Here is a 25041-nt window from a genome sequence, read left to right on the forward strand (position 1 = left end):
AGATGAAAATGTATCTTAAAACCTGGGAAATCAAAGTATATCCTCTTTAATAAACCCTGGACCAACAGAAACAAATGAAAAAAGAAATCATGTGTTTAGATGGGAATGCTTAATATCATAAAGATACATGATCTTCTAAAATTAATGTATATATTTAGTACAACCCCCATTAAACTCAGTCCCTTCACCCCATGTGGATATAATGATCTTAAAGTTTATATGGAAGAATAATGTCCAGGGAATGCTATGGAAATAAAGATAAATAGGGAGAGATTTGCCTTACCAGGTGTTAAATATATTTGAAGTCAGGATAGTAAAAACTTGATGACATTGGAATAGATCAATAGATAATTGGAACAGAGCAGAGTTCAGAAATGGATTCTAGATATGTGGTAATTTAATATATGACAAAAGTGGTATTTGAGTTCAGTGGGAAAAGGAGGACTTTTTTTTAAGGAAATGGTTATGACATAGCTGATTAACCATCTGGATAAAAATAAAATTGGACCCTTATCTCACACTTTATATAAAAATAAATTCCAGATGGATTACAGATATAAGTCTACAAAGTAAAACAATAAAGATGGAACAATTTTATATTTGTCTGTAAGCTAGAATTTGGGAAGAACTTTCTAACCAAGACAAAAACCCTGTATTTGATTACATAAAGACATGTTATGTGGGGTAAAAGATACCACACATTCAAGTTGCAAGACAAACAGTAGATTAAGAGAAAATATGTGTCAGAAATATGACAGATAAAGATTAGTATCTGCACTATAGAGAGAGCTCTTAAAAACTGATAAGAAAAGTACACATAAAGGAGAAAAATGGCCTACGGATATGAATATGCGATTCACAAAAGCACAAATGAAATAGCCAATAAAACATCTCTTTTTTTACCTTGGCAGTCTGGGCAATTCTCCTCTTCTGGCAGGGCAAAGGGTGAGTTCATGTGAAGCTCCAGGCTGCATGGAAATGATGCAGAAACAATGATTTGGGTCCTGAATCTCTTTCTTTCCAACACAGACTACGGTGACTGTCATGGGCAGCTTCTCTGCGGGGCACTCGGAGTGCGTGGTGCAGAACGCGGACTCAGGCAGGGAGCTCTGCAAGGGCCGGAGTCTGCCAAGCCGCCCGTGCACCTGCAGCGTCCCAACCAGAGCCGCCTACAAAGGTAAGGGGACTCCGTGCTCGGTTTTAGAAGTAAAGGCGAGAGGCCCTCCTGAGTTCAGACTGCCCAGGAAGCAAGTTAAATGACAGGGAATCTGAATAGTCCCACCCCACAGACTCACCTTCTTGCTATTCCCCTTGGTCCTGCTCACTTCTGCGCTCCCTCATCCCATCACCCCAGGACCCCACTATCACATGTGGCTGGAGAATGATAAAGATGGGCAAGTTGGATGGGAGGGTGGAGTAAAGCCCGAGACCCCTGAGCTGACCCTACCTAAATGGTTCAGATAAATCAGAGATCTAAAAAGCTGGGAATGCCCTTAGACAAGAAAATAGAGCAGCCAATGTTCTGTCATCTTAAGTTTATCACATTCATTCATACAGCAAGTATTTATTGGTTTATTGAGTATCTACTATGTGCCAGGCTCTGTGCTAGGGTTACAGCGACCAAAAAAAGAATGATCTGGTCCTTGGCTCACAGTGTTTCCAATTTACTGGGGGTAGAAACAATTAAATGGCTTGTTACAATGCAGGATGTAAATGCAGGGGACACGGAGTACCAGGGGAAGCACAGAAAGAGGACCCTTACTTGGACTGGGGTGGGAGGTGGTGAGGAGCCGAAAGAGCTTCCTGTAAGGTGAGTTGGATTGATACAAAGAAGAAGGGGATGAGTATTCCAGGCAGACGCCAACTAGTGTGATGACCAGGTGAAAAGCTTTGAGGAGCCAGAAGAGGTTCTTCATGGCCAAGGCAAGTGGGGTAGGGCCAGGTGGAGAGCAGAGCAATAGAAAAGGGACTCCAAAGAAGACACAGAGTAGCAATTTATGAACAATATATTTTTGTTGAATGCATGAATGAATGGCTACAGGTGGAGAATGGGTTGGAGGAGGGAGTTCTGAAAGATTAGAGAGAAGGCAAGTTGTGGCTGTGACCCAAGTGCAGGTCACAGTGAGAGCTGGTGCGGAGGCAGATGAGGATGGAGAGAAGTGGGTAGATTCCAGATATGGTTAGGAGTTCAGTGGGCAGACTGGGGTTTCATGAGTCCCTTTGGGTAAGAAAGGCTAAAAGTAAAGTCAAGTTCATGGTACAGGCCTCCTACAGTGGGTGAAGATCATAATGGAGCTGAGTTTATGGTAAGAGCTGGTGTTCCTCAGTTAGTGCTAAATCTCTCCAAAGGGAATTTAATGCACCAGGCTAGGGAGAGGGAGCTTGAGAAAGCCTCTCAGCCACAGGGCTCATGGTAGCTCTTTGGTTCTGAGTTGCTTGGAAAATTATCTCAATTTTCCACTCCTCTTTGTTCATACTATGCAGCTTTTGTGATATGCTTTGGTTAATTTTGGTCATTAAAAAGCAGAGCTTGCTTATCTATAAAATATGCTTCTGAAGTAGTTTAGATCACCCTGTAAAGCTAGAGTTGGTTGCTTATAGAGCCTCTGTCCATTGCACCCAACTCTTTGCCTCCCATTTTCCTTTGAATGCCTTGCATATTCTGAGTAGGCAGACAAACTCACTTCCTACCTCTAGCACTCAGTCGGCCAACGGCCATAGCTCAACCTTTGTGACCTCACCCCTCTCAGCAAATTCTATAGTCCTTCTGCCTTTGAAACGGGGTAAAGTCACCTCTTCCATACAGCCTTGCCAGATTCTGCTGTAACCGCCCTGGTCATTTTAGCACCCCCTGGGTTCCCCCCTCCCCAGGCACCCCAATCTTGGTATTCAGGTGTTACATGGAACTCAAGCCAGTCATAAGCTGTTTCCTTGACTGTGCTGTCATTGTTGTGGTTTTTTATTTTCACCTAAGTTATTTATCCCTTCCAGAATAACTAAATGCTTCCAGAGCAGAGATCATACATATTCATTTCTTTCTGATATTTTCCAGTGGTGTTTTCTGCACAGTTGATACTTAGCCAAGTATGCTTCTGCTAGCTTTTACCACTGGACACTTGTAGATTCCATTGACGTGAAGTTTTACTAGGAGTTCCTCAGTTCTTAGTGTCCGTATGTTTGTTCTACTAACATTTATCAAGTGCCTGTTCAAATGCTCTTGCTGAGAGGCCATGCCAGCCCTCCAAACCACCTCATCTTCAGAAGAGAGGACTGTCATTTCACATAGACTCCCTTTATGTGAGCAGAATCTTATGGGGCACCCTGGCTTTCAGAGTGAATTTTATTGCTGTAGAGAAGCATCTTAAAGTAAGGGTCCTCAGACTTCTGGAATCACACACTCATAATATTTCCATAAGAATATTAGGGGTTCCAACAAAGTTATGTGAACTTCCTTATTTTGTCAAGTAGAGACTTTCATTTTAACAGTATCATGTACTATCCCTCTAATTCATAAAAGGAAGAAGATACTGATACCAAAATGGGTGACAGCGAAAACATCACAGAGTAGCAATGGTCCCTGGACAGGGTAGGACTTGAAAGGCTGTGCTCCAAGTGGTGGCACCCTAACCTGGCTATACAGGATCATTTCCTGGAGAGTATAGCAAACCAGATTCCTGGGCTCACCTCAGGCCTGCTAAGGCAGACTATCTCTGGAATCTATATTTTCATCAGTTTCTCAAGTGATTCTGATAGACAACTGAGTTTGGGAACATACTCACCTTGGATAGAGTATGTAAGTTACAGAGGAAATAGGACATTTCTCAAGTGCTGATTTAATACAGGTTTTATTTTTCGCATTACTTTATTCTTTTGGGGTTTTCTAACCAATGGGTACATTTTCAAATGCACATAAGGACACCATCATAGATCTGGCGACAGTTGATTACAAGAAGATCATGGATCTCAGGACGTGGGAACCGTACTTCAGAGTTCGTTGGATTAATATTTGTAGTGTGGATTTTTCTGAAGGTGCAGGATTTCCTCTGTAACATTCTGGTTATCATGTTTTAGGCAGTTCCTGCTCGGTGACTTGTTCTAATGCTGTGGCCAATTACAAGCTGAGATAGTGATCTGGGGAGAGTGTGGGATGTAAATGGGCTGTAAAATGGCTTTTTCCTAGTGATTATCCATGGGAGGCTTGGAACGAAGATGGGCCTAGGTCTGTTTGGAGACTTGCACTGCGCAGTTTGGCTGCCTGATGTGAATGGCCCACAGGAAGGAGCCACATACTGACTGAAATGTTAGTGAACAGCTGGCAAGCCCCCACCCTCTATGCAGAGGAGGCAAAAATATTTATTTTTTGCATTCACAGCTCTGGGACGATAGCAGGACTCCATCGTAAATGACTTTTTTTCCCCTTTGCTCCAGATGTTTTAGTTGTCAACGTGACGTTCTCCTTCGGTTCTTGGCATTTATCAAAAAGATTCAGCTTTACCAACTGCTCATCATTAAGAGAGTAAGATTTTTATTTAAAATTTAAATATTCTCTCTTTGATTTTAATATATTTATTTGCTTTAATCTTCGATTTCCTAAAGAACTCTTTTGTGGAGTAGAACTTTCCAAAGTACCTTTTGGAGCATGGCTTAATGGGAGACAGGAGGGCCCCTGAGCTCATAAGCTTGCTCGTTCAAGCCCTGCTAAGTAAGGCGGAGCAGCTAAGGAACAAATACCACGCTGAAGTGGTCCTGCTAACAGAGAGATGCATTTTCCCTGGACTGAGAGGACGTGAGCTGCTCAGTGGTATTGCCTCATCAGAACGACTTTGGGAATTCAAGTCAAGGGAGAGGGTTGTGAGCATGAGATAAGGGGCAGGACAAGATAAAGTCTCTTTCATTAAAAAAAAACCACATTGATTCTGCCCCCCCACCCCCTTTGGCCCTTTCATCTGCCCACCCACCCTGAGCTAGGGCAACACCTCACTCCTTGTTTCTGAAGCGAAGAGAAGGCAGTGGAAATGTGTTTCTCAGAGTCCTGATTTTCCCATTGGAAGATGGAATGGAGGTTCCCATGGAAACAATGGAAAGCTATATTATTAGTGATTCTGTAGTTCACTCAGTGTTTGACCAGCTATGTGAGTATCAGATGTGACTTTCTTTTGGCCTAGTCTGGGAACCAATGTTTCCACAAGGTAAATGAATTCAAATTCGAAGCTGAATTCACTTGACAACCATTAGAACAGGAGTGCCTGGACCTCATCTTTACAGAAAGCCTCAGAAGTCTGAAAATAGGAGCAAAGGTGGAGAGTTAAATAGAATTTTATAGCTCCCAGAGAATTTAAACACAATGCTGCTCCCCATGCCTGTTGTAGAGGCCAGACTAGGGAAAGTGGCTCATCTCAGGTCCCACAGCCAGGTAATTAAGAACCAGACCTCGGACCCACAGCTCCCCGGAGGGCGAGTGCCTGCTCCTTGGGTGCCTGCTTCCTGTTAGAAAAGCAGCTGGTACAGCAGTCACCCCCGGGTGGGGGGGTGGCCGTGGAAGGCAAATGCAAGCCTGCTTCCAGTCTGCTTAGGTGGGGAGGCCAGATAAACACTTAAGCTATTTGTGTTTTCTTCTCTCATCGAAACTGCAGTTTCTATAGGTGAGAATCTCAGAATGCTTCAGCATTTCTTGAAGAATACACTAAATAGAAATAGTGTCCTCTCTCCCTCAATTAGTTTTCTCGTGGTCCTCACTGAGGCTTCCCCTGGCCTCCCATGGCTGTTTCCAGACCAGCCCTGATTTCCACTTTTATCACTCCTCCTTTAACTCCAATTACCCTATTAAGTGCTTTTCAACTCCTCCACTGTTAGCCAGGCATGATAGGTTTTTTGGTTAGTAGACACAATTCTTCCTTAATCTGATGAAAAAGCAAGCACTGGTACCCAGTTCCCTCTGCAGGCCAGGTAACACTTTTGGTCTCGCATCTTCCAGACGGATGGTGGTGGTACTGCTCTAGTGAGCGGGCGTGTGCTGATCTCTAGGGGATTCATTCCCCAGACAGAAACTTCCCTGAGGGTAGGCACATAGCAAAACTGGATTCAGAAGCAGATACTGTGGGTGCCTGTTATCTACCAGCACAGTGGGTGACCACCCCCGCCTCCCCCACCCCCGCTTCCGGTTTCCATGACAACAGCCCTGCAGGTGTGGTGACAGGTCATCAGCCCCGAGGACTGCCCAGAGCAGGGCATAAAGTCACTGCTCTCTCCTCAGCCTCAAAGGACTGTCCTCTCTCCCCTGGGTTTGTCAGGCATTTTATTTTCCTTCTTTTAAATGCTTGCATACCGCATCACAGGGGGAAATTCTAAGATAAGAACATTGTCCTAAAAGTGCCGGAATTAAGTTGGTTTTCCGTGTTGCCAGATGCCCAGTATGCATTGGAACTGGCTGTGCTTGGTGTAAAGGGCAGAGAAAGTGTATCCATCCCTTCACAGCTTGTGACCCTTCTGATTATAAGAGAAACCAGGTAAAGTGACATTTTTGGTATTATAAGGTTTAACCAAAAATAAATGTTTGTCGCTGCCAGTCCCAGCCTTTCTTTTGTGTTTGTTTCAAACTCTGAATTTCCCACTTATTCTGGATGTTGAAGGGATGTTCTTCCTTCCAGGAACACTGTCCAGTTGCTCTTGAGAAATGGGCACCATCCAAGACAGGAGGAGGAGGAAGATTCCAGGAGAGTAAGAGTAACGGAACCGAGCAGGGCTTGCAGGTCAGACCCTGTTTTTGTATTAATACTGGAAAAATCCCCCATTAAATGAGAATAACAACTACTACTACTTTGGGATCCTTTCCAAAATTCCCTATTTTACTTCCTACCAAAATTCTCTTTTTTACCATTGATTTTTAACCACGTTTCATTTAATTGGCTCAATACATCAAAGGCTGCATACTCGCATAACAGAAATTAAAATTCTGTAATAATGAAAAATGCTGTTGTTCTAGTAGGAGTAAAATTTTAAAGGTGACTTTGTGACTCGCTCAGGAAGAGTTAGAGGGAATTATGCAGTGCCCAGCATTGAGGGGATTTCGGTTCAAACCACCTGTTAGGATTGCCTTCCTGGGTGGGGGGTGGGGGAGTCTGTGTGATGTACACAAACTACCTTTGTTTGGATCGTTCCTCTTTGTAGAGATGATCTAACTAGTAGTTAATAGCGCACAAGAGTTGCTTCTATGTAATAGTAATTTCCCTCCACTTCTCAAAAATGTTTTTCATGAAAAAATATTTTCCATGGAGTTTCCTTGGAAATTCCTCTTATTTTCTTCATAATAAATCACCAAGCTCAAATAATAGACATGTTTGAAAAGAGGACGTGACACGGTAAACATTTCCGGGTGAATCTAGTGGCTGTGCTCGGAGTGGCTGGCTTCACTCAGGTGGTAGGAGTTAAACTGAGCATCTGCTATTTGGTAAAAAACAAAGGGCAAGTTCTTGTTCTCATTAACCTTGTGGTCTAGCAGGACAAACAAATTAAAAGCAATATTTTTTTTAAAGGCTCTGTCTTCTATTTCATGACTAATCTGTGGCTTCGATTTATCCATTTTCTGCTATTTAAGGTCAAGTGCCAATATAAATAAGTAGCACATTTTTAATCACTGTGGAAAAATTGATAGTAACTTTAGGTGAATTAAGTAACAGGCAGAGGGAATATGAATCAGAATGAATTATGAGCTTAATTAAAGGCATTAGGAAAGCTTGGTGGGCCAATATCTCCAGACTTTAAAAAGTCCTTAAGGCCTTATTAAGTGATAGGCTACTTTCTCCCCCCCATTGGTTTATAAAACTCTCAGGCAGGGTGACAGGTATTTGGATTAAGAAGGCAGTGGCTTTTTTAAAAAAGGATTTTTGGTTATTTTCAAATTATTTTTTAATTTTGATAAAGTACACATAACATAAAATTTACCACCTTTACCATTTCTGAGTGTATAGTTTAGCAGTGTCATGCACAGTCACGTTGTGCGTGACCATCCTCCCCCTCCATCTCTAGAACACATTTCATCTTGCAGAGCTGAACCCTTTCCCCATTAAACAGTAACTCGCTGTTTCCTTACCTCCCTGGCAATCATCATTCTGCCTAATGTTTCTATGGGTTTGATTATTTGAGGCACCTCATATACTCTGGTTATAGGATCTGTCTTTTTGTGGCTTGCTTATTTCACTTAACATAGTGCCCTCAAGTTTCATCCATATGGTAGCATAAGCCAGAATTCCCTGATTTTTTAAAGCTGAATAATATTCCATTTTGTGTATAGACCACATTTTGTTTATCCACTTATCTGTCAATGGTCACTTGGGATTTTGATTTGCATTTCCCTAATGATTAGTGATATTGAGCAACTTTTCATGTGCTTATTGATTATTTGTGTCTATCTTCTTTGGAAAAATGTCTTTTTAAGGTCAAGTGCCAATATAAATAAGTGCCCATTTTTTAATCAGGTTGATTGTTTTTGTTTTGTTGTTCAGTTGTAGTTCTTTATATATTCTGTGTATCATCCCCTTATCAAACACTATTTACAAATATTTTCTCTCATTCTATAGGTTGCCTTTTCCCTCTGTTGATTTTATCTTTGATGCTTAGAAGTTTCTAATTCTGATAGTCCAATTAAGCTATCTTTTATTTTGTTGCCTATACTTTGTGTGTCATATCCAGGAAATCATTGCCAAGTGCAATGTCAGAGGCTTTTCCTCTGTTCTTTCTTCAAAGAGTTTGATAGTTTTAATTCTTACATTTAGATTTTGATCCATTTTGACTTCATTGTCCTATATTGTTTAAGGTAAGGGTCCAACTTCACTCTTTTCCACATGGATATCCAGTTTTCCAGCCCCATTCATTGAAAAGACTGTTCTTTCCCCCACTGAATGGTCTTGGAGCCCTTATCAAAAATCGTTTGACCATATATGCAAAGTTGTATTTCTGAGCTGTTCTATTCCATTGGTCTATGTGTCTCTATGAGCATAAACACACCCTTTTGATTCCTGTAGCTTTGTAATAAGTTTTGGAATCAGAAAGTGTGAGCTCTTCAACTTTTTTTTATCTTGTTTTGGAAAAAAATTAAACTTACTTTGAGACAATTGTAGATTCACATGTAGTTGTAAGAAAATAATACAGAGATCTCATAGGTCTTTTACCCAGTTATAACATCTTGCAAAAACTATAGCACAAAGTACAGAACAACTTTTTAGCATCACACCCACTTTCCTGCCCTTCCCTCTACCATTTACCCTTGGCAACCACTAATCTGATCTATTCTTCATAATTTTATCATTTCAAGGATTTTATATAAATGGAATCATCCAGATGTACCCTTTTGGGATTGTTCTTTTTAACTCAACATAGTTCTCTGAAAATTCATCCAAGTTCTTTTATATATCAATAGTGTTTTGGGTTTTTTTTAAATTGTTGAATAGTGGTCCAGGCAATGACTCAAATTTCTTTCAAGGAAAAAAAAAGAAAGGTCACTGCGTCCTGGTTTCCTGTATTGTGTCTTCCTGTACCTCTGACTTTTGACACTGTGTGATTAAAAGAACTGGGAACACCCAGAGACAGGAGGAGGCTGAAGATGGACAGAAGCCCAGACCTGTCTTCAGTGCTTCTCTGTGAATAACCCTTCTTAGTTTGGAGAAAGACATTTTATTGATACTGAAATGTTTTCTTTCAATACATGACTCAGAACAGAATCTGAATTTTGGCCCATGGGGACTGGAGTGTATTGTCTTGTCATGGGAGGATTTCTCATGCTTTGTGATCCCTGCTCTGTTTCATCACCATGTATCATGGGGAATGTGTAGATCCATTTCCAGTTTGAGTCCTTGTGTTGGCTTTGAACGAAGCCCAAACACTCTTTTTCTAGCAGGGAAGCTATTGAGAGATTTTCTTCAATGCGTCTTCCCATATCACATATGTGCCGAGTGCCAGGCAGTCTTGACCAAGGTGCAAATGGTACAGATGCAGTCTTAGGCCCCAGGATGCCAAGCCAGGGTTGATTCTTCCTATAGATAGTTATCGAACACCTAGAAGATGCCATTCTTTTGAACTCCTTGGATACCATGAGGAGGATGCCCATGAATCAGGCACATCTCTTGCCATCAGTGTCAAGAATCTTATAAATTAGCTCATAAGTAAGAATATAAGATAAAAAATATTAACCTAGGGAAAGTACTAGAAAATACACAAACACAGAGAGTCTCTCTGTGCCCAGGGCCCTTGTCTTAGTCATTCCTGTTTATTTAAGCCCAGTGCCTGGCAGTTAAAAACACTTAATCAGTGTGGTTGGTTAAGTCTTTGATTGATAGATAGATTGATTGACAGAGATGGCATTTCAGCTGACCATTGAAGGATGAGAAACTTGGAGAGGAGGGAGTGTGTACTGTAAGCAGAGGGACTAGCATAAGCAAAAGCAGAGTGGGTTGCCAGAAAATTCCAGGGCACCCATTATAGAAGATCCCAAGTAATTCAATTTGGCCAGAGCAGAAGGATATAAGAAATAATGGACACAGGTCTGAAATGATGCTGAAGCTTTTTTATCTTTGGGGCCTTACATGCAGGCTGAGGAATTTTGACTTTGTTCTTCAGTGGCAATAGGGCTCTTTTCAAGACATTTTATTTTTTTAATGTATGAATTGACTCATCCAAAGCTGTGGTACTTACAAGATAGGGTTCCTGGTTCAATCTCATTTGGGCCTGTCACCTTCACACTGTTTCATGGCCCTGTGACCTGTCTCTTTACCCTCACCTAAAAACTTGTGTTATCATTTACCTGGAGGGGGCGAGGGAGGGCTACATTAAGGAAAAGCATAACCAAAATGGGGAAACGAGCTCAAAAACCTATGTTTGCCCTTTGGATAGGAAGTCTTCTCCGCTGTAAAGGCCAGTCTCTCATGTGGTTGGGCCTGTCGTCCTGCCCTCACCCCTTTACCTTCCTTCTGTTAACAGTCTTGCATCTGGTGCCTGCACAGGCTGAGAGAAGAGGTGGCTGCACTCTCTTTCCTGTTCTTTGGGAAAGGCTGTGAAGATCTATGCCACGATGTTGCATTTGCTGTTCTTCATGATATGCTTACCTGTGTATGATAGAATGCACTGCTGAAAGCCGTGTCTCTTGCTCTCAGGGAATGGGAATTTGGATTCAAATTGTCCTTCTTTCTTTCCTGTCCCTGTACCTTTTCTTCTCTTCCTCCATCACTTTTGAATGTGTATTTTAATTTTTCACAGGCAATCCACCTTGATTCTTCCAAGGACCTTGCCTTTAAAGTGAAATTAAGTTCACGTCCACCTTGTGTAGCTTCTCTGGGCTGGGCACTGTGCTGGGTGCTGTGGGATTCACTTGCAGTTGTTTATTTACTCACTCATTTGGAAAGTGTTTATTCAATACTTGCTATATGCTGGACAGGTAGGCAAAATGTGTGCCCTCATGGTGCTTATGCTGTTGAAGTTATAATATTTTGGAGGAAGTAAGATTCATTTTCATGCACCACAGAAAAGGAGATAAGAAGGAATGCCAGGATATACTAGGCTGTAGCCCATATTTGTTATGTCTATGCTGTATCCTGAGCTCGGAGTCTCTCTTTATGTAAGCTTCACAAAGGACCTGTTTTCTCCATTTTATAGACAATGAAATGTTGGCCTGTGGAGGGTAAGTAGGTGGTAAATGATAGGCAAGAGATTCGAACTCAGGCAGTCTGACTCCAGAGCCCACAGTTTAACCACTAGTTTACACTGTATGACCTCTGTTAAATACAAATGAGTGTTAAACTATGTAGTATTGATTAGAGTCAGTCTGGAAGGGAGAAAACTAGTATTGGCTTCTCTTGGCAAAGCCTGCCCAACCACAGAGGTGCAGTGGGACAGAGTGTGCCAGCCCGGGCAGGCTGTGAGGGCAGTGCATCAGCATGGACACCCGCAGAGGAGGGCGGAGGCGGGGGTGGTCAGAGGGAACCAGGCAAGGCCCTTAAGAGAGAGCAGTAAGAATCCCACGCTGAGGTTGACAGCAGAGAGGTGGTTTCTGAGTGGCTGGGTTTAATTTGCAATCAGGAGTCTCTACTGAAGGGGAAGAGATGCCTTCCCTAGTCACAGGGTCCTGACCATACAGTCCAGTTTTGAGGAGCCACACTCGGAAGGCTCAGTGACCAAGAGTAGCAACCTGACGGAGTGGCTTTGCCAGCCCCATGCTGGGCCATGTCAGCTGCGCCTTAGAGTCTCCAGGCCAGGGAGGTGAGCCTTCATCTCTCAGCATAGGGCTTGGGTCTGTCACCTTCTCCCTGCAAGTCTCCAGATCTGTCCCAGTTGGCATTTGAACCCTTGAATGTTCCAGAGGCCAAGTAGAAGTTACAGCCCATGTCCCCTGGGGCCTGTACCAGGGCCCCATGAAGGAGCATTTGCCTGGTGGCTGAGCTTCCTGGTGGCAACCTTTCTATTGTGCTGAATACTATAATTTTGATTTGATGGGATTATATTTTGCTGTTTTCTGAATATACCTCACCTCCTTTTACCCTCCGCCATCTCCAGCATTGGTTACCCCTCTTCTCACTTTATGTATTTCATTAATATATTACGTCCCTTCTTCCAAGTCATTAATAAAGATGTTAAATAATTCTGAACTCGATATGCACCCCTGGAGGGCCCTACGGGGCACTTGCCTTTAATTAGTTGTGCTACCTTTCATCTCTCTAATGTCCTTTGGCTTCAGATTTCCAGCTGGTTTTGAATACGTGTGACTTTTTATCCAGGCCTGTTTGAACTAATTTCATGAGTGAAAATCTGAGAGCCATTTTACTGAGTGTTGATTCAAGTCCAGGCCTACAAAGAGCTTTGCTATATTCAGATTTTTTAAAAAACAGATTAATAGAGCACAATTTGGCCTTAATAAACCGAGCCTTACTAATGTACATCTTGCCAATATTCTTTTCAATCATAGCAGTATTTTCTCCATTAATGTCATGGGAATTTGAATTGTGTTGACGTCAGACTTCACAAAAGGTACTTTTACTGTCAGGATTAATCCTCTTAGACCTTTTCAAAGATAACTATTTCTTTGTGGTTGTGCTGTTTCCAATATCTTATAATGACTTCATTTTTTAAAAATAAAAATAATTGGGTATTCTGTAATCACTTAATTAACCAGTTTCTAATGTGCTTTCTTCTACAAAACAGGGAGTGATTTAAATTCGTGAGTGACCAGAGCTCATGGTGTTTTATTAAATTTAAAGCAGTGCAGCCATTTAAAAACAACTCTTGAAAGTCTTTAAAATGTAACTCACAGGAAGTGATCTATTCTGAGGTTAATTGCTGGACAGCACAGGGCAGTGAGGGTTATAGTCAGTGGTATTTTGATTTGACATATGGAAATCCTGGGACATGGAATGTGGGAGGAATCTCACTATAGGTGCTGTAAGATTTTTTTTGTATCAAGCTAGATTATGTTTTTAAATTAACCCCTTCTGTGTGTCAGCTTGTAGGGCTCACTACAGCATGTCAGGTTTTATATTAGCTTTCAATTATAGTATAAAAATAGATCTAAAATAAGTGTGTGGAATATTTTTGGGGAGATCATTCTTTGTTTTTTTATCTGCACTGGAATTCAAAAATTCTTTATTAGTGAAAATGGAAAATGGTGTTCGTTTCTATGAACTGTTGCACCTATGTATGCTACAGCTATGCAGTGACCCTGTCTCATGTATACCTGCACTGTTCATTTAGTGAGGTCCTCTAGGGAGCTCTAACTCATTTAGTAAGCTGAAGAGAGGTTCTCTAAGCAAACAAAGGACACCTAATCTGACCCTTTTTTCAAGCAGACTGGAAGCATCTGCTTTCACAAGATAGGCCATAGCTGGATTCTGCCCTAGACAGCCAATGGAAGCGTCTCTGAACAATAAGGTTTAGAGTGAAATCCTTTTGAAGTTGCAGGACTGTCTCTATCAGGGGGAAATGAAAGTTAATAAGGTGACATGGCAGGTCATCTGATGTGTTTGTAGAACCATTTAGGGAATAAAATATAACTCCCTTAAAAATCTTTTTTACATTCCTTATAAATCTCTCTTTGTCCTCTACTGAGAGGGAAGTAGCATTTACTTGGTGTGTTTGAAAATTTTGCTTGAGCACCAACAGTGTAAATAGAAGAAGTGAGAAGGGCTATCTGGAAAGAAACCTGGTATCATAGTTAACTTGGATAAAAATGTGAGTCTCCATTGCCTCCCTAAGAAGTGCAGGGATTGGCAAATTGTTTCTACAGAGAGCCAGACCGTAAATACTTTAGGCTCTGTGAGCCACACAGTGACTGTTGTAGCTATTCAGTTCTGCCACTGTAGTGTGAAAGCAGCCACAGACAACACATAAATAAGTGGGTATGGCTGTGTCACAAAAAAACTTCATAGACACCAAAATTTGAATTTCATGTATTTTCACATCATGGGATGTTATTCTTTTGACATTTTTTCATGGGCCATGTTAAAATAAACAACGGACTGGATTTGGCTTGCTACGGACAGATCCAGTAGTTGGCCAACTTTTGTTCTCTGCACACATGGATTACGTGTCCCCTATAGCACCTCATGCTGTTGTAGGGTTCTGTTGGTGCTCAATAAAGACTTGTTCACTTAGCTGTCACCGTGTCAGAGCAAAGAGTAAGCCTTTTGCTATACAACATTTCCAAGGGATTTATCTTGAAGTCTTTGCTAATCCCCTCCATTCCAAGTACCACTCTTGCAGATAATTTCCCCCATAAAATGCAGTCAAGTATAACAGGATAATTAAAGTGACCCTTTAAGGCCCTTCATGATTCTATAAATACAGGGCTAAAGTCCTTTACTAAGTGATTAAAATAAATTTTGGCACCAAAATCAATTCTTTGTCACATTACATCATTGCTGTGATGACATTAACAATGAATTCACCTCAGTCTGCAAAGCCAATCCATAGTGATAATGAGTGATGGGGATCAAACAGCACCTGTGTTTGCCATGGAGCAGAATGATAAAGCAAGGCCATTGTGATGAGCATCACATGTAAAGAGGACCGGAGAATACGAGGCTGCTTCAAGAGGCAGGTGACAGGCAGATGTAGGGACTGAAGCTCTCCCAGTGCTTTAAGTGGCTTCCTCCTAGACTTTATCCTCTAAGTGGGTATGCTTGGCCTTATGGCTTAGCCAAGTTTTATCCTGATTATATGTCTCTGGACCTGGGGTCATTTTCAAATATCAAGAGTACTGAGTATGAAATTCATTCATGTAAAGATCTGCTGTACTTTATATTGGCCAGAATCTTAGCATTCCATGTCCTGTTTGGGGCTCCATATTGTAGAAGAATAGAGACTGGAAATGGTCTGCAAAAAAATAATACAGTGATCAAAGCGGTAGATTGGAACATCTGTGGGAAAAAAGAAAAAAATCAGAATTGTTTCAGCTTTGAAAGGGAAAATGATTCTTGCCATCAAATAAAGGGTGTTTTTTTAGGGGATTTTGATTTGACTTTACAAATAGAGAAGTAAGGTGCATAAGCCTACACAATAAGAGGCCCAGTAGCAGGTAATTCCAAGGGAAACTTGCTTGATAAAGCTTGTAATGGGTGCCAACAAGGAGATGGGTGATCTTCAAAGTGTGGAGCAAGAACGATTGGCCACAGTGGTTCAGGCATCCAACTACTTGATAAGAAGTGACTGAAAAGGTTGATTTCTTAGGGTTTTTTCCATGCGTGTACTCCTTGATTCAGATGGCCTAGCCAAAACATACAAAAAATAACAATGGCTTTCTTGGGAATTAAATGTATCCAGAATGACATTTATTCCAGCTTAATGATGACGCTGTCATTGGCCTACTGTCAGTGGGCTCCTCGTGTTTGTCTTCATTCTGTTACATTGTGAGCTTCCAGAGGCTGTAAGGAGTGAACATTTTTGAGACAGTAGTGGTATCTCACTCTTCAGACAGAATGTCAGACTCTTCAACTGTGTTTTCAACTGTCTTGCAAGACAAAGACTAATTGGTTTGACCTCATGCTGTCGCATGTTGAGAGACATGAATCCACCACTCTTCCTTGAATTCATTGATTTCATTAAACACTGTCTGCTTGTGTTTGCAAAATGTTGTACTTTCCCAGTGATTTCTCCGAGCTGCCGTGCATAAACAGATTTTTTTGGAACAATGCCATTTCTTAGCTTTGATCTTGTATTTTAATCTTTATTTCCAATAGGTTTTCTACATTAAGTCCATTGAGCCACAGAAAATATCGACCTTAGGGAAAAGGAACGTGATAGTCACGGGGGCAAACTTTACCCAGGCGTCTGACATCACAATGATCCTGAAAGGAACCAGTACTTGTGAGAAGGATGTGTGAGTTGAAATATTAGTGATTTATCCTTGATAATAGAGCAAAAAGCTAAAACTTATGCCAAAGGAGTATCACTGTGATTTCAATCTTTATATAGTCAAATTACTTTCATGGGCCAAAGGAGGCTGACTAGCTTTCGTATTTCATATAATTTCAATCAGTAAAATAATTTAAATACCATGTTTGAAGTCAGTTGGGAGAGAATCTGTTGTGTTACCCCCAAATTCTTAGTACACAATACTTTCAGGATGTTGCCTGTTTGGGTCTTGACTTGTTTCCATTAACACAGTCATGTATTTCAAGTAGCAGACATCATCCTAAAGATATTTTCCACTTAGAAAAATCGTTGCCTGCCTCAGAATTTGAAGGAAAAATATGGCAACTCTTCCAGTTTTATTCAAAATTGGAAAAAGACACTTCCTGATCTGTGTTATTCTTTGTAGCCTTCTCCTTATTGGATTGGTTTCAGGCTCAAAAGATAAGTAGACTGGAATATATATTAGCAAGAAAAAAAAATCAAAATACCCAACACAAATACGTGTTCAGTGTTCCATTTGAACATCTTCATTTCTATGACTTTTTTTCCCTCAATAATCCTTTCAATGAAACTTTGAGAGGAGAAACATTGATATCCTTGTGCAAACGTTACTCCCCAGAAGAGATGTCATGGTAATAATACTATAGATAATTTGAGTTTTCTGCTTACTAGCTTTTGTAAATTTGGGCTAATTTGAAGTAAAAGATGTTGCAATCTCCATGAAATATAATACTGAGCTTGCGCTCTTCATGGAAATGCATTGAAGACAATCTGCTGAAGCGCGGTGTTTTGGTTCTTAACTACTAAAACAGATTTGTACAGCATTTTAATCTGCTACATTTACTGAATTTTCTTTTGTAATTCATTCACTGCATGTAACTGCCATCCCCTTCCCCTTGTAACAGTAAATTTGGGATGTCTTTCAATTTGATGGGAGAAGCTGCTCATTGGTGACTTTCCTCTGTTCTATTTACCAGAATTATCAAGCACACATCAGTGGCCGTATCTATTCGACATAGGTATTTTTGTGCCATTTATCCTGGCTAAACACCGTATTGCAAAAATCTTTTGTTTTGTGTAACGAAATCTGTGACGTTAGACACCTGTGTGTTCATTGAAAGGCAATCAACTTCACTGGAAAATAAGTAGTTTTTCAGAGCATTAGCTTGTTTATGACTCTTTATGCTCTCATTTCAATTCCAAATGTGTCTTGAGATACTGCAGTTATTAAATTAAATGACTAAGAGACCTTTCTGCATTTCAGTAACTACATCTGTGTGGTGAACCCAAGTTCATGAGCAGTAAACTTAATTCCTAGTTAATCCTATATCTGGTTCATGCTGTAATCTCAAGCTCTTTTAATATGGTATTTTTTAAATGCCTAATTATTCTGAAGAGACAAATACAAGAATGGTAGTGGAATGACCCACATTTCCACCTCTCTCCTTCTAAAATGTATAAACAAATTCAAATTTTAATGATCAGCCATTTTATAATGAAATTCCTAGATCTCTGCTGTCAATATAAACCTTAGAAAATATAAGTCTGAGGTAACGTAAGTACAAACTGACTCAAATGTTTTTTGAATTTGCCTGATTGTTAGATTCTAGTTTAACTACTTAAAAAATATGTGCATTAAAGTTAATAATCATGCACATACCCTTTAAGTAGTAATAATAGATTCTCATGTAGCGTAATTACACTGAACATTATTCAGACACACACCAGTCTTAATGATTTGTTCTCTAGAGGATCGCTGTAAACATGGAAGCTGCAGGCTGCAGAGGGCATGTCGTGGAAGGCCCAGGTCTGACTCCTGAAGGGTGTTGAGGGCACACCCTGTGGGTGTCAGGAGCCCAGGACCGTCCCTGCCCACCTCCAGTCTGGGGCTCCTTGGGAGGCTGCTTGGTTGGGTGCTGGTTGATTCGCAGACCCCTGGGCTCTTGGCCTGGACTCGAGCCATGGGCTCTCAGCTCTTCGGCCAGCAGAATTCCCGTCTCTGCGCGGGTTTGGGGTCTACCCCCTCCGAGCTTAACTGGAACGTCTCTTCCTTTTAAGCTTTTCATTATGGAAATTTCCAAACATACATAAGAGAAAGGAGTGTAAAGAGCTTCTCTGTACCCATCCTCTGGGTTCAAAACTTACCACCATTTCGCCAATTTCGTTTCATCTTTCTCCTCTGCATTTTTGGAGAGGAGGGAAGGACGGTGGCTGGAGTTTTTAAAAGCATATCCCAGACACCATATCCTTTCACTCATAAATACTTCAGTATATATCTCTAACAGATAAGGATAGTGCCATTATTGAACTCAACAAAATTAACACTAATTCCTTAGTATAACTCACTACCCAGTCCAGGTTCCTCTTTCTGTGAGGGCTCCTTAGGGCAGTGGTTGCATTCTCCTTTCTCCACTGCCAAGGTAAATGCAAACAAAAACAAAAATGCACACAAGAAAGAGGAACCCAGCTCCAGATAATAACCAGCCTGGATAAGTGGCCCCTGATTTATCAGCAGCTGCCTGCTGCTCTTCTACGAGTTTGTGGATTGTAGTTCAGGTGAAATTCATAGGCTGTCACCCTGGGTCATCAAGTGTTGGTATCATTTCAGAGCTCTTCTGCTACCCCTTTCTAGGATACAGGTTAGCCATGTGCTAAATGACACCCACATGAAGTTCTCTCTTCCGTCAAGCCGAAAAGAAATGAAGGATGTGTGTATCCAGTTCAACGGCGGGAACTGTTCTTCCGTGGGGCCCTTGTCTTACATCGCTCTGCCTCACTGTTCCCTCATCTATCCTGCTACCACCTGGATCAGGTATAGGTTCATAGTGGTTAACCACCATGGTGGGTAAAAGAGTCATATGCCTAAAGGTCATGGATTTCACTCAAATAAATATAGAAATAATAGTCACGTCTAAATTCCTCTCACAGAATCCCTCTTAGGATTGATTCCTAGAAAACAGCCACATACCTGAAAAGCCGACTGCTTTCCGATGCCAAGTGAGCACTGTACTCTCGGCCGTGGCTGCCAGGAAGCTCACAGCTAAAGTGTGTTCATGCTTGGGGTTCACTTTAGATCATATACATCTTTCGCCTTTTAAAACATTTGTTCAATGCGCTAACTGTTCTCGGCCTGGAATTCTGAAACAAACTCTATGTCTCACTCCTGCTCATGATGCAAAGCTTCTTTTTTCTTGTCTTTTAAGCTGTTTTGAATAATTTAAGGATGTATTGGGGGCTATCTAAATTAAAAGCAGTAACTACATTTCAAAGATACTCCCAAAGTAAGAGACAGAAATTCCACAAAAAACTCTCCCAGATGATTCTAATACATTAAGAAAAAAAAAATTATCTCCTTGGTTGAATTTAAATTCACATTCAGATTTTGGAATATAGCCCTAAAGATATTTTCTTCACCCAACACAGCAGGAAACTAATTTTCAAAGTACTTTCCAGATGAAACTACAGATAAAACTTTGTTAAAGAAAACGGAAAGAAATAAAATGAAAAAAGGGGGGGAAATCCTTCTAGTTTCCTTATTCAAGTCAGAGGTGGATGTATTTGAGCTACGAGGGCTGCCACAACAAGGTACCACAGCCTAGCTGCCTTAAAGAACAGAAAGGCATTTCATCAAAGTTCTGGAAGCTTGAAGTCCAAGATCAAGGTGCTGTCAGGGCTGGTTTCTCCCCAGGCCTCTCTCCTTGGCTTGCAGGCGGCCTTCTATTCCCTGTGTCTTCGCATGGACTTCCCTCTGTGTGTCTATGTCCTAAACTCTTTCCAAGGACACAGTCGTTGGACTAGGGCCCACACCAGTGACCTCATGTAACTTTAATTCCCTCTTTAAAGACCCTGTCTCCTTATCAGTCACATTCTGAGGTACTGGGAGTTCAGACTTTAACAATTGTGCCTGAAACAGGCATGAGGAAAATTGAAATTTGCAAACTGAGGCTCTTGCATGGCTCTGTCTGCTCTGTGTCTACAGCCCTTCCTGTAAACACAGATGCGGCCCTCCCCACACGCCTGCTGTGTCACATCATCCTCGTAAGTATAAGGGGTCTCCCAGGAGTAGCCCCTTCTGCAGATGAGGAAACTGAGGCATGGCGTGTCCAGCCCAGCATGCTCTGCTCTAAGCCACCAGTGTTCAGCTTTACTATAAAACAAGAGGTTTCTTCTGTCCAGTCACCCGTGACATTCTAAGCCTGTGTCTCAGTTACTCCTGGGCAAGAATGTGGCTGTGCAGTCTGGCTGCTGGCTGAGCACACCTGGCTTGGTTTCTAGTAATGGCAATAGACTAGCATGAGGCCAGCTAGGCCCTTCTCCCTCGTGGCTGGAAGGTTCAGACCTTCATGTCTTCCCTCTGCCCTACACAAATTGGCCTGCTTGTGCCCACCTTCTGGTCTTGTCGTCGTGGGCTCGGCTGTCTGACAGGACTGACATAACCAGGCTCCCGTCCCCTGGAATGAGAGTCTCATGACCTACGAGAATGGGGTCTCAGGGCAGCCAGAGCTGTGGACAGCTGTTTATTTCTCATCTAATGACCACTTTGCCTCTATGCAATTATGTGCTGAGAATATGTGAAATCATTTGGCGTGGTTTGGGAGAGAGAGAACCTAGCCTGTTATTTGTATGGTTTATCAAACAGGAAGTTATACTTTCAATGTCATTTATAATTTTACCATGTCCAAAGCATTCCCTGTCTCCCTACATAAGATATATTTGGTAGGTTGAAAGTTTGATTTTGAAAATTGTTAGCTGAAGAATCTTCATGTACATTAAACAGCAATCAAACAAAATTCTGTTTAGTGAAACCTTTTCAAGGTACAACTGAGAATCTGATTATATGTGGCAACATGACACAAAAATATTCAAAGTCCTATGAAAGAATTTAGGCATTTTCCTAGAATTAAAACAGGATCTGACCTGAATTTTTGTACTTATGTTTCTTTAAACTATGAATATGTGGCCAGTATCATTAAAAGACTTCTAGACTTCTCCTGCATTTGAAATTAAAATTTGTTAATTTACTGTCAAAGATAACTGAGTTTAATATTAAGTGGGAATAAATGGATAGCTTTTTTTCAGGAATGCAAAAGGCCTTTGTGTTGACTCTGAAATTCCTATTGTTTTTTCTTTGCAGTGGTGGTCAAAATATAACCATCACGGGCAGGAATTTTGATGTAATTGACAACTTAATCATTTCACATGAGTTAAAAGGAAACATAAATGTAAGTCTTCAGCTGCTTTGTAATCATAGTTATTTTTGAGGATGATTTTGTTTTCATCATACTAAAATATGCTGGGATTTTTTTTTTCCTGCGCCTTTGTGATATTGTGAGCTTTTTTTCCTTATTGTGTGATATATACCATCTGTGCTATCATGGAAGTAATGAGACCTTATACTTGTAGTTGAATATTTTGAGTTGTGGCACGGAGAAAAGAGGAATGGACTGGGTGTGACGAGACCTCATTTCCTCCATGTGTGACTGGGAGCAAGTCACTTTAATGAGACACTGTTTATGAATATGTGTGCAAATGCCTTGTGAGCAGTGAAGGTGTGATGTAAACAATAGGTGGTGGTGATCCCATTGCACAGAGCAAGGCAGAGTTCAGAGTCTAAGAGACCTGCTGATGTCTCAGATACTTGTCATGTACTTCTTCTCTTGCCATTGTCTCTGACCCACTTTGGGTCTTCTTGCCTTTCATCTCCACCCACAGGGGTCCCCACCCTTCGCCCATTTCTTAGTACCAACACCAGTCCCCACAGGCCTCAAGGTGGGAAATGATGGATTTCAGATACAGCTTGTAGCCTCTGAGCATACTTCTAATCCCTGCCCGGATGCTCTCCCCGTCCCGCTTCCCCTCTCTCTCTTTCCTCTCCTTCCCTGATGAAAGATGTGAAGGTAGCAGCATCTCTGGGGCCCAGCCTGAGCACTTCCTGCCACAGCTGGCAGGACTGCAAGTGGCTACAGGCCTGGCCCTGCTGACGACCAGCGTGGGTTCAGGCCCAGATGTAGGCAGCCTTCTGAAGGCATCCTCATAGCCTTGACCAGCCTGTGTCCACCTACTGACACCCTCCATGGCCAGTTCCATGCCTCACACTGCATCTCATTCCAGGCTGCATCTCCATGATGTGAACACATCCCGTTGAATGGCCATCATATCACCAGAACTGTGAACAAGAAATTCAGGGCTGTAGTTTGGGAACAGTGTTAAGGGGGAAGGAGGATTCTCTTGTCCAAATCTCAGCCCTTTGCATCAGATTTCCCCACCTATTGCTTCTTCCTACCCTCTCTTTTATACTGTAATATTAGAGAATAAATGAAACAGAAGAAAACTCCCCACCAAACTTCCTTTCACAAGTTTTATACCTCTTCTTCCAAGTGTGTGTCAACTTCCCCCTTCCTAGCAGCTTTCTCTGCCTGTCTCTCTGCACATCTGAAAATGACAATTTTGTGTTTGTCGCAAATAAACCTGTAAAGTTGGCCACACTTTGTGCATTTTTTCCAAGCTTCATGCTCTTGATGTCACAGAGGACAGCACTGTCCCTTTTACATTTGTTTTCCCGTTTTCTGTTCAGGCTACATAGTCTTTTCCTCTTGGTGGTCACTGATTTCTGCTAGTGCAGAAAGGTTCCCCACAAAGGGGGGTTCCACCTGCAGCCGGCCTTGCTGAGGGGTGGCCTCCCTTCCTGCAGCTTCCTGGGACTCAGCCTTGATGGCTTGAAGGATGCACAAGCCCACTGGTGCAAAGTCGTTCCCTTCCTCTAGCCTACTTCCGTGTGCCATTTTTCTCGCATTGCGTAAACTTCTGGCTGCTGTAATTATTGTCAGTAACATTAATAATATTTGTTGAGAGTTTATTGTGTACCAGGGACTGTTCTAAGCATTTCTGCATATATAATCTCATTTAATTTAATGAGCTCTCATCTCATTTAATGTGATTTAGGGTTAATTCCACCCTGTGAGGGAGGAGTATAGCTGCCCCCATTTTGCAGATTAGGAAACCCATGCACAGAGAGGTTTGGTGCCCGGCTATTAAAGGCCAGAGCTGGCATTCTTTAATGAAGTTGTTAAAATGCTCTTTTCTCCCTCCCCCCACCTCAGGTCTCTGAATATTGTGTGGCAGCTTATTGCAGGTTTTTAGCCCCCAGTTTAAAGAGTTCAAAAGGGCGTATGAACGTCGTCGCTGTGAAGCTAAGGGTTCAGGAGACCTACCTGGACTGTGGAAGCTTGCAGTACCTTGATGACCCCAGGTTTACAGAGTATCGGGTGGACCCTGAGGTGGACACAGAATTGCAAGTGAAAATTCAAGTATGTTTCTCTCTGTCCAGGTGGGAGGTGTCCCCATCCCACTGGAAGGTGTGCTTCTGTTTGTAAGTTTCCACTTGCGCCCTACTTTCTCCATCTTCACTTTATTCTTCACAGAAAGAAAATGATAACTTCAACATTTCCCAGAAAGACATTGAAATTACTCTCTTCCATGGGGAAAATGAGCAATTAAATTGCAGTTTTGAAAATATTACTAGGAACCAAGATCTCACCACTATCCTTTGCAAAATTAAAGGCATCTCTAACGCAAGCAACATTGCTGGCTCTTCGAAGAAAGTTCGTGTAAGTCACCAGACATCCCACCTGTTAGTTTTACCTTATGTTGGGGAATTCTTCAGCTAAACCAGAAGCCAGAATGGAATCTTTCATGGGTCTTTAGATCTTTACTCTAAATAGAAGACAAACAAAGCTGGTATTGCAAGCCCAAGCATAATTCCTTCACAATAGCTGGCAGAATACATCCATGTGCCTATTCGAATGTCAAAGCATTGAACACACCATTGTCTATAATACTAATGAGTCTTGATAGCTTTTGTTCTAGCCATACATTTAGACTGTAGCATCTGCAAGCCGAATCTGTAGACCCACTGACGAATGAGCTGTCATTCTTTTCCCAAACATGGAGGTGACATGTCTTAGCAGAAACTCAAAACAGGGGCCTCTTCAGTGCACTTAAAGTAGCATTAGCTCCTGATGGGGATCAGATAATCTTTGGGCTGTGGGCTGTTCCTCTGCCACAAAGTCATACTTGCTGCATTTAATCTCTTCCCTGACACATGTGAGGATCCCATCGCTGGTATATTTATGTCCCACAATAAGAATGTGAGACCATCGGGAAGGGAAACATATTAGAAGACTACTTTTATAGTGTTCAAGCCATAAGAGGCTCTGCACAGTCTATATGAAAAAAAAGTGCCTTATCATCTGTAGTCATGAATAATTGAATAAAGGTCAAGAAGAAGGAACACTGGATTAGAAGACAAAAGCAAAAAATGTGTTCATGTCCCATCTGCCCCAGCTTATAGCTATGTGGCCTTAGGTGAGCCACCTGGCTTCACTGACCCTCGCTTTGTCTATCTGTAGGTAAAGAGGGAAATAATAATTATAAAAATCAATAACAGTGGCTAAACTCACAAGTGCTCCCACACGTTGAGTTAGTTGAGAAGAGTAATGCTAGCATCCTTTATGAAATGCTTCATGAAATAGTTCCTGAGTGCCTACACTGTGGTGGAGACACAGCAGAGAAGAAAACAAATTTAAAAACATCTGCCTTAATGGCATTTACCTAGAGACATGAATTAAAGAAAATAAATGAAAAATGTGTTAG

The 25041-nt window shown here is 41.6% G+C and overlaps 1 protein-coding gene across 1 annotated transcript in view; it reads left to right on the top strand.

The window, feature by feature from the left end:
• The window catches only part of PLXNC1 (plexin C1), a 132690-nt gene that overhangs the window by 58577 nt on the left and 49072 nt on the right, over nucleotides 1–25041 (top strand). Inside the window, exons 6-14 of the mRNA XM_017679314.3 lie at nucleotides 1030–1177; nucleotides 4429–4516; nucleotides 6404–6506; nucleotides 6648–6749; nucleotides 16215–16354; nucleotides 19022–19201; nucleotides 21524–21611; nucleotides 23490–23696; nucleotides 23811–23996. Of these exons, the coding sequence (XP_017534803.2) occupies nucleotides 1030–1177; nucleotides 4429–4516; nucleotides 6404–6506; nucleotides 6648–6749; nucleotides 16215–16354; nucleotides 19022–19201; nucleotides 21524–21611; nucleotides 23490–23696; nucleotides 23811–23996 (1242 nt within the window). The remainder of the gene's footprint in view (nucleotides 1–1029; nucleotides 1178–4428; nucleotides 4517–6403; nucleotides 6507–6647; nucleotides 6750–16214; nucleotides 16355–19021; nucleotides 19202–21523; nucleotides 21612–23489; nucleotides 23697–23810; nucleotides 23997–25041) is intronic.

This window comes from Manis javanica, chromosome 10 (genome assembly GCF_040802235.1).
Source record: "Manis javanica isolate MJ-LG chromosome 10, MJ_LKY, whole genome shotgun sequence".
In the NCBI taxonomy this organism is placed as follows: Eukaryota; Metazoa; Chordata; class Mammalia; order Pholidota; family Manidae; genus Manis; species Manis javanica.